General features: G+C 49.2%; 1 protein-coding gene across 5 annotated transcripts in view; it reads right to left on the bottom strand.

Moving 5' to 3' along the window:
• Positions 1–398: 398 nt before the first annotated feature.
• SHANK1 (SH3 and multiple ankyrin repeat domains 1) overlaps positions 399–13778 on the bottom strand; it is a 112128-nt gene continuing 98748 nt past the window's right edge. For 3 of the 5 annotated variants that reach the window (XM_060255691.1, XM_060255692.1, XM_060255693.1), the window contains 3 exons: positions 13393–13495; positions 9356–11765; positions 399–1316 (listed from right to left, as the gene is read on the bottom strand). In XM_060255691.1, the coding sequence (XP_060111674.1) occupies positions 749–1316; positions 9356–11765; positions 13393–13495 (3081 nt within the window). In that variant the 3' untranslated portion in view covers positions 399–748. Of the gene's footprint in view, positions 1317–9272; positions 11766–13392; positions 13496–13778 lie in introns of all 5 variants that reach the window. The other 2 variants (XR_009556228.1, XR_009556229.1) reach the window with 2 other exon arrangements.

The following is a 13778-nucleotide window of genomic DNA, read 5'->3' as shown; positions in this document are numbered from 1 at the left end:
AATTAACCGAATTTTAGCTTTGCTTGGGCTTTGTCATTTGTTGTTTAAAATGCAGAGTACTTAACAACCCTGGGTAATTGTGAACACGCGCAGGGCAAGCTGTTACTGTGGCTGGATGAGTTTTAACGCGCAAGCAATGCCTGAACGGCAAAAGTGTGAAATGACGGCCACTCAGCAGCGTAGAAGAGAGGCAGTGGGGCAGGTGGAAGCTGCCGTACAGCTTGGAAGCAGGGCGGGGGCGGGCGGGGCTGACACCTGTGACATAAAGCAATGAGAGTGTTAGAACAAGCTGTTAAGGTGGTGAAAGAATGAAAAGATTATATAGACTTATATAACATATATATATTATATATAATATATATATATATATAATATATAAGATTATATATTGTCTGGGGAAATGACGTTACGCACACAGGTTCGTATGCTGCGCTGGGACCAGCTATCGGATGAGCGAAACCAGCAGACTGCTACATGGCAACGCAAGAGGAAAGTGCACAGGAGTGAGGCTGCACAGGCAGGATTTGGTGAGCTTCTCAAAGCATCTTTCTGCCAAGCAGGGAGGGGGGGGGGAGATCCTCACCCTGCCCTACCTTACCCTCACCCATAGGGTCTCTCCTTACAGCTTCCCCCGTGCCCAGCCCCGCAGCTGCATCCCCTCCACCTCGTTTTTTTTCGTTCTCCCCAGCGGTGGAGGTCCATTGTACATTCAGGCGAGAGGATCCCCGGGGCAGGGCGGTTTCCCCCATCACCTCTCCAGAAAGAACTTGAGGGCTCTGGCGATGTTCATGCGGTGCCCCACTCGCGTCACGCCCAGGTCAATGAAATCCTCCTTGGTGAGAGACGGCAGGTGAGAACCATCGATTTCGTTGTCCAGGAACCGATCCCGGTGCTCCCCCAGCTTCAGGTACTCCAGCCAGTCGGCCACGTCGTACTTGGTCCAGAAAGGCAGCGGCTTGGAGCCAAACGGCTTGTCCGTGGCGGGCGGCAGGAAGTGGGTAGGAGACAGGGAACGGCTGCCCGAAGGGAAGCCGGGGAAAGGGTGCTCGCCGCCGGAAGTGGGCGAACCGCGGAGATCAAAGACGCCTGTGTATATGGGCACCGAAGGCAGGATGGGAAGGGAGGACGGCCGGGGAGCAGGGCTAATCTTGTGCTCGCTGGGCAGGGCAGCTGGGCTCGGGGCACGCCGCAGGGCTGGGCGGATGTCAAAATCCACACTTTTGGGGTGCTTGCCCTGGGGGGACTTAGGCCAGTTGTGGAAAAGGCTGCTGACAGGCTTGGACGGGATCAGTGATGGGGACGTCTCATCGGGGAGCCTGTGAGGAAAGAGATGAGGAACAAGAGAGCATTAGGACCCACAACGTTCCCTGCTGGAAGAAACTGGGGCTGAAGTAATCTGGCACGCTACCTTAAGCCAACGTTTCCTTTCTCCTACCACACAGCCAAATCTGATTCTAGAACAAGCAGGTGCTTCCCAGAAACCCTGAGAACTGCAAGGCACCAAACTCAAAACTACGTATGCAATGTGCTGCCAATGAATCCCCCCACCCCGGATTTATTTTATTCATCGAAGCAACAGGAAATGACAATTTGCATCAAATTGAGGTGGGTGGGAGACACTTTCCCACCAAAGAGACAAAAACAGAACAAAGAGAGTGGTTTTGCTAAGGAAAATAGAAACAAAACAGGCCAACATCCCACTTCTTGCAAAGTCCAAGCTGCAACTTCCTGTAGCTGCTTTGGATACAATAAAATCAGGGAAGTCTTGAAGCTGGCAAATTCCTCCTCTCCCAAACAAACTTTTTGTTTGCAGGTTTGGAGAAAGAAACTACTAAAAAGAAATTTCCACACTTGGGAAAACTGATTTGCATGGCTCAGCATCAAGGGTACTCAACCTTCAAAAGTTCTTGAAACATATAACAGCAACCCAATCTGAAATACCCAACTAGGGGAGAATATTTCAAAAAGTGATGTTAATTCTCTATTAGAAAGTGAGGAAGGGCATGGTTATTGCTTCCATAAAATGTTGGGGATATTGTTACCATATTGGGATTTTTTAAATATTGAAAAAACAGTCCCAAGTGAAAACAAGGATCAATGCCCTTTCAAAATGACACATTCTGAAGCTCCTTCCCCGACGACGCAGCAGGTGCACTGAGTCCGGGAGAGGTGCACTCTGACTCCTAGCTTGTCTGCAGTGCTTCAGTCCTGGACCATTATTGTCCAAAGCTGGGATAGTATCAGGAGTGCAAATACCAGAATACAAATACAGAAATAGTTAACGGGGAGGCTTTCCACTATCAGATATTGCCAATCTAATCTCATAACTACTGAGCATTAGTGGCAGGATACTCTCACAAACCCAGGATCAGTTTCCAAAATTGCCACATGGAAAACATTTTTTTACTAGAATACACCACCTTTGGGCTGAGGACAATGGACTGTATGACTGAGTGTTCCTTGCCCAGCTGCCTGCATTTTAAAACACTACCATGTCAAAGAAGCTAGGCTGACCTCCCTTCTTCCCAGCACAGGGAGAAGAACTCACAAAAGGCACCCCCGCAAGAGTTTAAACCAAACCTATCAGAGTTGCCTTGAACACAATTTGGATTTGAGCTCAAAAAACAGCTGGTTACTGGTTCAAAACAAATTATTCTAGGCTCAGAAAGCTCTTTGGAGGGTCTCTTTCTCTCCTAAATGTAGAGAGAGTGTGCAAAATACTCAACTTTCCAGGAAGCTGCTGAAGAATGCGAAGTTAAGATACACACTGGGGTTGAGGATTCTAGGATTGCTAGTTCTCATATCTACCACATTTTACCCTCCTTCCTTCAGCCTTCCTTCAGGAAGTTCAAGGCATCAAAGATAATTCTCTTTCCCCCCAATTTAATAAACACAACAACCCAGTGAGGCGGGTTCAGGCTGAGAGGCAGTGAGTGGGGGTGTTAAGAGTCCTAAGGCTGTAAGTTGGCCATAAAGAACCCTCTGAGGCCTTGAGTAAATTTTTCAACAGGATCACATTTCCCAGGCACTCTCTGAGCTTTCTGATTGGACTGGAGTGAAATTGGAGGGAAAGAGAAAGCCAATCATTGTCAAGGAGGCTGGGCCTTGAGAGAAATAAAATGTCCCACCTCCCTCTGCAGAGAGGATCCCTCACCCAATAGCATGGACCTAGGAAGGGCCAGGTTCAGTAAGGACCAGTAAAGCAGCTGCGTTAAGAAGCAGTTTTCTTGCTGGCTTCTTTACATGTTAATTCTGCCCCTTGTTGGCTGAAAACGTATCCCTGTTAAAGCTGTTGCTCCCAAGTGTTTCCCTCACCCATCTATCAGTTACTACCTACCTTGTTTAACAACACAGTGAGTTTTAATCTGCCTGGGTCCTCACACCTCAAGCTAGGGGTACTCTGTGCCCTCCCTGGTTTGAACCCTGGACCAGAGTGGTGACAGCTAGTTAAGGCCTTTGCCTACTCCAAGGCTGAAGGGGGCAAAACGGAAGGAGGGTTTGTGTGGGGTTAGAGGGCTTCTGGGAGGGGATGTTCATCTTAAGACAATCCCACACACGATCCCTCATACTCACTACAGTAGGCAATAACATCCAGTAGGCTTCATGGATTTCGTTCCAGGTCATCCTTATCTTTGTCCAGCGCTCTTAAACACTACTCTGCTACACTGGCTTTTAGTGCATGCAATAACAAAGGCAAGCTGTTTCTCATAGATGAAGACTCCATCTAAACTGAGGGTTAATACAAAATTTCTACAGAACCTGACTGCCCCCCTTCACATGCGCCAAGAGAACTGTAAGAGCTCTCCATGGTGCTGATTCTGTTGGAAAATATCTATTTGGTCAACTCCATCCCTTTGGCTGAACTACCTGTGGAATTATATCTGTCTGAAGTAGCTCCCATGTAGCCAAGTATGCTATGCGAAGACAGCTTCATATTTTAAAGGATGACTTTTATTCGGACACGTCTTGCTAGTTCCCATGTGGATACTGAATTTTCTCAGGAAGAAACAGGAGACGGTTGGTCAAAACAAGGCCTTGCTTGATCCTTTTATTTGTTAGCCTCGCACCATGAAAAGTGAAAGCAAGGACCTCGCTTGATGTGTAAGACAAGGATCTGCAGGGTTTCATTTCTGCAGCCACCAGAGAGAGACTTCTGGGATCTCACAAACTGGGCTCCAACATTAAGGCTTTCTTTTGTTTGACCCCAGCACTTTCTACTGCTGCTGAACACAGATATGTCAAGTGTCTTGGGTCACAGCCAACAAGCCACCTTATTCTCCAAGAAACTGGTCTAAAAAGGACACCTAAGTCAGATGCTGTCACTACTTGTGGCAGCAAATTCTATAAACTGTACAAACTGTATATTATGTAGGGCATTCTTCCCATATTGTGCTGCCTAGGACTTAGTACTTTAAGATGTAGATGCCAGGTGAAATAATTATTTTTTTGTTCATATTGTACTTTGGGACACTCTTTTATGACTGAGACTACTTTGCTGTCTTAACTTCCTATGGAATTGGCTTTTTGTATTTTTTTAGGTTATTCTTATATCCTTCTATTTCCTTTATATTTTTTTTCCCCTACCAATTCTATTGTAAACCACTGTGGGCATATTTTTTGGAGAAGTAGGGGACAAATTACATAAATTATGTGTAGTGTGAGATTCTCCTGCTCACTGTAGGGCATGAAATGAGTACCATCAACTTCCTTATGTATCTTTCAACTAAATCGCTTTTCTCCAGCCGTTTCTTCTTTTATAAGACTGGCACCATCCCCTTTAATTACTTTTCTTTTGAAACTAAAACCCTCAAATTGCTTCAGTCTTTCATCACTGGGATGTGACCATCTTTCTGCATTTTTGTTTTGCTCTCCGACATGCCTTTTTTTGGGATGGCTATACACAGCATCCAAAGTGTGGCTGCAATACAGATCGATGTAGCCTTATTCTTGCTATTTTTATTGCCAGGAGAAACAACAACAACTGAACTAGTATTTTCTATTCCTACTATTTAAAAAAATAGCCAACGTAGAAAGCAGGCTGGTCTGGAAACTGGGATACTAGGCTCACACAAGAACATGTATTTTTAAAAGGTTTTCCTCCCCCATAATGAAACATTTCCCTTGAACTCATGATACAGCTTACATTGCAGTGGCCAGAACAACAGGACTAGGTAGTGTTCAAAGGTCACACATAATTGACATGAAACCAACATGCACGTTTCCATGCCTATCCCTGACCTGCATGGATCTCTTTCTTAGTAAATAATTCATTACCTAGGACGTTTAAACTTAGGTGCGTAAGTCAAACTGAGTTAGAATCCCAGACAAAACATGAACTGAAGTCTTGCGTAGAATCACGATTTATATGCATGTGAGAGGGGAAGACATACTAGTTAAGTCATGCACTTGCGTTTGTATGTAGCCAAACTGAGCTGGCAGCTGCTCGTCCCACTGCAAACCTCATCTCATGACTGAGGAGAGACCAGCAGAACATGGCATAGTGGGATTATTAACATTATTATCACAGGTGGTACAACTAAGAGAGGGATGCATTTGAAAAATCATGTTTTTCAGACAGACAGAAGCCTTTTTTAAACTTTTTTTGGGGGGGGGGAATGGAACTGTACATGGCATCAGATCCACTGCTATTCCAATGTTTGTTACTAAAGATTAAAAAAATAGAATTACATCCATGGGCTTAATCTGGAGATTGTTAAAGATACAAGTTTATTTTATTTACAGGGCTTTTTTTGTAGCAGGAACTCCACTGCAAATTAGGCCACACACACCCTGATGTAGTCAATCCTCCAAGAGTTTACAGTACGGCCTGTAAGAAGAGCCCTGTAAAATATTGGAGGATTGGCTACATCAGGGGGGTGCAGCCTAATATGCAAAGGAGTTCCTGATAAAAATAGAAAGCCCTGTTTATTTATATCTTGCCTTTCTCCCCAGTGGAGACTCAAAGCAGTTTACATTGTTCCCTCTTCAAATTATGTCTTTGTGATATTGTAAGTGACTGTTTTTATGTTTACTCTCCGCATTTCTTTATAATAAATAAAAATTGGAAGATAAAAATTGGAAGATTGAGAAAAAAGTGACAAGTGCAGTAAGACATTATAAGCTGAAACTATTTTCCTTTTGGAATTTTTGTTGGAAGAATTGAGCTGTTTGGAAGAAGAAGGAGGTGGCATCTTAAAATAAGAAAGGCTACAGGCAATGGATTTCTGCCTTCTCCCTTTTTGCTCCAACCGATGCATGAATGTTCCTTCTAATTTGCCCAAACTTTCCCACTCCCATTCCAGAGCAGTTGCTTCTAGCTTCCTGTCCTCTATTTTTCTATCTTAGAGAGCCCAGGCATTATAATTCCTCCTGCTAAAATCCACTAGCCCTGTAGCTCCACTCCAAATAATATTTTCCCTGGTGAATAAAATGCAACTTACATAGTGAAGAGCAGGGGTTTTTTTGTAGCAGGAACTCCTTTGCATATTAGGCCACACCTCCTTGATGTACCCCAATCCTCCAAGAGCTTACAGTAGGCCCTGTAATAAGATCCCTGTAAACTCTTGGAGGATTGGCTACATAAGAGGGGTGTGGCCTGATATGCAAAGGAGTTCCTGCTACAAAAGAAGCCCTGGCAGAGGCATTTAGGACTGCTCTCTGTATCTCTTTCATACACACAGCTCCCTCCCACCCCAACAATTGACTAGATTATACCCTCCATCCGCTTTCCCCAAAACACCGGAGACCCCACAAACTCTCTGCCCAAAGAGAAACCCCTTTGATTACATGGGCTAGTCATGGATGTCCCGACTTCTCTTTGCCCAATCCCACTAAACTTGGAGGAACAGCAGCAATTTCTCCCAGCAGCACAGATGGGGGCTACAGATGAATGACGGAATGGAGCAAATAAAAGTCAGCAATGGGGCTGCGTTGAATGGAGGACTGTGAAGCCACACTGCAGACACCTCTCTGCCAGCATGGGTATCATTAGAGGCTCATGTACACATGCACCATCTATGGCTCAAGGTGCCTACCGTGGGGGAGTGTGCCGGTCACCATGATGCAGCAACTGCAGCAAGGAAAAGACAAAAATGGCACGGTACAAATAGAAGGGCATGTTGTGCATAGGACTTTTGTAAGGTTAATAAATAGCAACTTGATCCCCAACCTTCTAGGTCCAAAAGGACAATGCACTGCTCCTTTCCCAGGGAGCCTCCAAAACACAGGTCCTCGGGATGCAGCCCATTTGGATCAGTGGCTTTCAAGTTGGGCTCCAGGGAAACTGATGCTCATTGAGGATTCCTCAATGCTCATGCACAACTTCCCTTATAGGCAGATCTGTCTGCCATTAATTCTCCCCTGCAATGAGCAGCTGCAGGGAAATCCTGGGAGGTATTTTAGAGCTTATTCTTAATTTCTGAGAGTTGCTGGCAAGCCCCTGAGACCCCTCCAAGCCCCTGGGTACATTTAGAGCATACGTGAGAATACACCCTACAGAACTCTGCGCTAAACATGTACAGATGTGTAACTCGGTGACGAGAGCATATACTGCAAGAAGATTCAGCCTCAGGTTTAGCCCCTGGTACAGCAAGCTGGAAAGATTTCAGGCACAGAGCTCTGCTAGAGATTTGGGCTGTGTTCTGAAACTACTGGAAAGCCTATGCTGACTTTGGGGGGCGAGGGACACAGCTTTAGTGGTAGGGCACACACTTTGCATACAGTCCCTGGCACCTGCAGTTTAAATGGATGTCAACAGGGCTTTTATTGCAGCAGGAACTCCTTTGCATATTAGGCTACACACCCCTGATGTAGCCAATCCTCCAAGAGCTTAGAAAGTTCTTAGTACAGGTTCTACTGTAAGCTCCAGGAGGATTGGCTACATCAGGGGTATGTGGCCTAATATGCAAAGGAGTTTCTACTACAAAAAATGCCCTGGATATCAGGCAAACCTGGAAAGACCTTTCTCTTCCTGAGACACTGGAGAGTGGCTGCCAGACAAGGGCAAAAATATTGAACTGATGGACTAAGGGGACAAAACCAGTTTCACATGCATGATCATGTGGTTCTATGGCACATGGATCTGTGCAGAAAGGATTCTCTGGCAAGGAACTGGATGGCCACTGCTCCAGATGGCATTCCATTTTTAAGAGAAGTCCTCAGTCTAATGCTTTGCTCTAGTGAGGCCCTGCTCAATTTGCTGTCTGCCAAACCACCAAGCGCAGCCCCATCAGGGTGTGGCAGCCCAACAAGTCATGTTTTTGTCACCTGCCTAGAAACAAAATGGCTTTCGAGGACTTTGTAGGCCACAGTGGTGAGCTCCATTTCAACGGTGGGTCACAAGTCACCTGCTCGAACAAAAAGGCTATTTTTGTCACCAGCCCATCGCAGAGTGACATGAGCAATCAGAAATGCATAGCTCCTTCTCTCAGGTCACAAAAGCTAAGGGACTCAAGATAAGCCTCACGGGTCAAAAGATCTGCAATATTCTGGGAGCAGGAAAAATCACTTTGAAAATGGGAACTGCCACAAAGAAAATGGGAACTGCCACACTTCCTTGCTTGGTCTGGTACAGAGGTCTCCAAAGTAAAGGATGCAACCTTGATATAGAATAGTTGACCATGGGATGCCCTTATGCCTCCTGCCAATTTCCCTAATTGGGCCAGGAAGCTGATTGCTGACTCCCCCTTTCCCCCTCAGAACACAGGGATGCCTGCTTTCCGCTTCCAGTTACAGCAACTGACTGTGTTAAGGGCCAATGAGCAACTTCTGATTCTGACCCAGGCATTTGTCATTCAGCTTAGGAAACTTGGAAGATCCAAGCTGAGCCAATGCTTCCCATGTTTGAGCAAAGTATACAAGGGACAAAGAGTACCTGGCGTGTGCTAACTTTATATACATGAACGTACATGTGCATACCTTCATAGTCTCTGCAGTTTGGGAGGCAAATGCCAAGGAAGGTTAAAGCGTGAACCTAGCAGGGAAGCTGATCTGCACTGATCTCTGTGTGCCTGCAACGGGGGGCGTACACCAAACAGTCAGCGTGTGTGCACAGGTGTAAACCAGAGGTCCGGTGGGTATATGCACAAAGAGGAGGTACCAAAACACTGTACCGCCCCCACCCTCATCTGTGCATGAAAAATGAAGTGCTGTCGGATTGGTGCTCCCTTCCCCTCTACTTGCCAGCACATCAAACAATGTAATGGTGGTAAAGAAAATAAATAAATCATAAAAAAAAGCAAGCATCAACGGGAGAATGAGAAAAGGAGACAAACCCAACTGAAACACGAGATGCAGCATGCACGGAGCTGGCTTCCTGCTTCCTGTTCCTCCTCCTCCTGCTCCGGACACCTAATACCTTTGCCTCTGCAGGGAGCTGGGTCTCTCGGAACCAAAGGGAGCCACCGCGTCGGGTGGTCGTGACCATGACACGCCGCCCATCTGTTGCAGCTTGGTGCTCAGCTCGCTGATGATGCTGGCCTTCATGGTGGACATGGGAGAGGCCTTGGGCTCCTCCCAGGGCAGCGTCGGAGATTTCCGCTGCAGCTCTTTGCCCGTTTCGGCGGCGGCTGGCTGCTGGTGGTAGGGTGGGGCTGGTGTGAGGGCGAACATGTTCTCGGTGCATGCCGAAACGGAGATGGTGGAGCTGGTGGGAGTGGCCACCGGCAAGCGACCCGGGAACGGCCGAGAGCGCAGCTTGGTTTGCAGCAGGCTCTTCTCTGCCCCGCCCCCGCTGCTGCCCCCTCCACCGCCCCCTCCAAAAGCCTGCCCGTCCAAATAGGTGATGTAGGTGTCCAAGAGTTCCGTGCCTTCCCCGGACATGCTGGACAGCGTGGAGACGCTGCTGATGGTCTCCAAGTGGTGGTCGCTGCTGCTGCGGCTGTCCACTTCCTCGATGCCGGAGTCGGTCACAGCTTCCGGGGCCTCTGCTGCGGGGATGGCGATGGACGACACGACAGAAGAAAAGTTGACGTGGGGGGCTTCCTTGGTTTCTGAGGTTCCGGCTTGGGTCAAGGTGGCCACCTCACTGTCGTAGGATGTCAAGCTGGAGGCGGTGGAGTCTAAGGTGGCTGGGGCAGGGGGGGCAGCTGGGGAGGCCACTGCTGGGGGCAGCTCATTGGCAGCTTTGGGAGGCGACTCCGGCTTATCGAAGCTGTTGGAGAACTCGAGGGGTGGCGGGAGCGGCTCCGTGAAGACAAATTCATCATCAACATCAATGGAAGGGGCAGGAGGGGGCAACACAAGCAGGGGGAGCCCGTTCTCCTCTGTGACTCGCTCTGGTGGGGGCGGTGGGGGCGGCGCAGCCACCTCAACTTTCCCACTTTCATGAGCCACCTCCTCCTCCTCTGTCGGACGGCAGTTCTCCACAAAACGCACGTGGTGCTCCAACTTCTCTCCTTCTTCGGGCCGCTTTTCCCAGGGAGCTGCTTTGGCAGGGGTTGGGGGCTGCTGATCAAGAGAGTGGTGCCGGGGGCTCTCCGGCTCTTTCCGGGGCGAGGCAGGCCGCTGCTGCTCCGGAGTCCCCCAGAGACGCAGGATGGAGCTGCCAGGGGACTCGGGAGTTTTCGGCGCCTCGCCAAACCGTGGCGAGGATGGACGCGAATGCCTCTCCTCTCGGCTCTCCTGCTGGGATTGGGATTCTTTCAGTGCCCGCTCGCGAGCCACTAACGCCAGCCCCAAGGGGGAGCTGGGATCCAAAATCTTGCCGGTCAGCGGGTGAATGAGAGGAGTGGAATGGGGCTGGAGCTGCGGCAGGAAGCTGGAGCACACTGAGGTGAAGGCGCTGGTGGTGCTGGCCCCATACGCTTTAGCGGCGCGAGACTGGAGGTAACCGGAGCTGCTTCCGGTGCCACTGGCACCACCGTAGCCAGGCACCATGTTCAGCTGGATGTATGGCTCGCTGGAGAACATGCCTTCGTCGATGGATTTGGAGTGGCGGAGACGGGGCGTGGGGGTCTGCTGGGACTCGTCGTCTGGCTGCTCGGTGGAGAGGAAGAGGGCCGATTTGCGGCGAGCCTCACTGTACCACTCGCGGTCCCGTCGGGCAGCGCCGACCAAGGCTGCCCCAAACTGGCTCGTGAAATCCATACTGTTGTGGAGCTGCAGAGACGGCACGGGCACCGCCGGCTCGGGCTGGCTCTCCGCTTCCATGCTGCTTCCTTGGCTGCTGCGCCCGCTACTGCTGGTGGAGGGAGCTTTGATTATTATGGTGGGGATGGGGATGGAGCTCTTTTCTGGCGGGGCAGATGACGGAGGCTGAGTGGACGACACCTGCATCTGAGAGGCTGCGGTGCCGGCCTGCTGCTGACGCTGTTCATCTTCCACTTTGGTCTGTTTGACCAGCGGTCCCTTCCTGCGCAGGGGCTTGGTGGGGACATACATGGCGGTGTTGGTAGCTCGCGGGGGCAGGTTGTAGTAGCGGAGGTCGGGGGTGTGGCCTCGCCAACCCCGGGCGGTGGATCCCTCGGCCCCCTGCTCGGATTCCTGGCGGTAAAGGGAAATCTTGTCACGAGTGCTGGCGCGAGAGGGGGGCTCGTACGATTCCTGGTGCAGGGAAGCCGAATACAGCTTGGCTTCGGTGCTGGGGTTGAAGGTGGAACGAGCGGAGGGCGTGACACGTCCGGATGCTGAGGGGGGCGTGCTGTACGGGGGGTCAGGTGGGGAGGTGGTAGGCGGTGGGGGGATGTCATCGGAACCAGGGACTGAAAGGCTGCGGCTAAACTTCATGGGAGGGGGAGCGAGGTAGGGCTTCTCATCCTCGGCAGCTCCTGTGAAGGGAAATAAAGCTACCGTCACGGAATAATTCTTCATGAGGGGCCACAGCCCAAGAGGAGGGCATGTGCTTTGCATGCAGAGGATCCCAAGTTCTAGCCTTGTCGCTTCCAGATCTTACATGGTGGGTGGTAGGCAATGTTCCCCCTAAACTGTGGAATCTTGGAGCAGAAATTCCACTTCGTGAGCCACTGCATTAAAGTTGTGAACTACTGCACAAACCAGTTTGCCCTGGGGCCATTTTTCCTGAGCTAAGACAAACATATGTAAGCCAGAGGCTAAAAAACTGTGAGCTAGCTCACACTAACAGCTGAGAGCAGGGGTGTTGAACTCATTTGTTATGAGGGCTGGATCTGACATAAATGAGACTTTGCCAGGCCGGGCCATGTGTGTACCTATTTTAAGATTAGGTAACAGAGATATAAACTTTATAAAGGACACAGACAAACACAATTAAAGATTTTTAAAAAACCTTAACATAAAACATGCTTAAAACATTTGCACTCATTGGTCTTAAAAGTGCTGCCTTTGTATTTCTCCTGTGGGATCCAGGGAACTGGGCAAAAGGAAGGAACTGGCTCTTTCCTTCCATCCCCAGAGGACCAGGAGGGAGGGAGCCTCAGCCAATAGAAGGAAGAATGGCTTGACTCAGCAGCTCTGCTGTGCGATTGAGAGAGCCTGGCAAAGGAAGCTATCTCCCTCCCATTCCTCCCCAAAGGAGGAGCCTCAGCCAGTGGAGAATGTAGAGTTTTTTCTCTGTAGCTCCTGTGCAATTAAGCAAGCCTGGCAAAGCAAGTTGTTATGCAGAAGGAAGCAAAAGAGAGAGAAGGAAGCAGATGATAGCCAGTTGCTCGGGGGCCTGATAGAAGCACTCCGGGGGCCTGATTCAGCCCTGGGGCCGAATGTTTGACACCTCTGGCTTAGAGGGAACACTGTCGGTAGGAAACGCCCTTTTCTACTTTCAAGGGCAGATAGCCATCAGAACTGACTATGCAAATGGTGCACAGATGGTCCAGCTCAGCAGAAGGCAACTTCATGTGCCATCCCTTCACTCACTACCCAAGCCTGTTCCTCTCTCGTAGCTCTTCCCATTCAGACTTAATTCCAGGACTTTTTTGTAGCAGGAACTCCTTTGCATAATAGGCCACACACCCCTGATGTAGCCAATCCTCCAGGAGCTTATAGTAGGCTCTTTACTAAGAGCCCTGTAAGTTCTAGGAGGATTGGCTACATCAGAGGTGTGTGGCCTAATATGCAAAGGAGTTCCTGCTACAAAAAAGCCCTGCTTAATTCTTGTGCCAGATGCATCTCTGTTGTCAACCTTCCACCTGGGCCACAATAACGTTATCACACAGAAACTTTTTCTCACCATCAGTCTGTTTGCCCACACATGAACAGCGAGCACCAGTGGACAAACATTGCAATGGACAATGGCACAGTGAGCACCAAGGGACAAGCATTGCAAGTAACCAGACTATTGTGTGACAACAGTAGTTCCATGACTAACTAGGCCACTTCACCCTGGACTTCACTCCCTACAGAACAGAAAAGAGATCTGGCTCTCCCTCTGTGCTTCGGTCTCATGGCGGAGTCTACTTTCTCTCTCTCCAGGCCCTGTCTCACCAATAGATTTCTGGCGGAGCATCATGCCTGGGGGATGACTAGCTGGTAGGTACGACGGGCGCTCGTAACTGGGCTGGCCAAGGCGGTGCTGTTCGAAACTGGGCTGAAGGAAGAAGAAGAAGAGCGCCAATAAGGAAGACAACAAACACCAAACGAGTATATGCAGACACAACAAAATACCACCAATAGATATTTCTGTGGCGCTGTTTGTTTTGTTACTGTCCATACATTGCTTTGTAAGCCCAACAATCCTGAAAGAGGGATCATAATTCATGGAAGGAGCTGAGGAGAAGGCCACCTTGAGAGCTGTGGGACAAAGTGAGATCTGAACCACGGATCTAACACCTTCTATCTCACACTCCCAGCCAGGGCTTTTTTTGTAGTAG

This window comes from Heteronotia binoei, chromosome 15 (assembly GCF_032191835.1).
Source record: "Heteronotia binoei isolate CCM8104 ecotype False Entrance Well chromosome 15, APGP_CSIRO_Hbin_v1, whole genome shotgun sequence".
In the NCBI taxonomy this organism is placed as follows: domain Eukaryota; kingdom Metazoa; phylum Chordata; class Lepidosauria; order Squamata; family Gekkonidae; genus Heteronotia; species Heteronotia binoei.
Note: the sequence above shows the minus strand (reverse complement) of the source record. Positions and strands in the feature narration are given on the sequence as shown.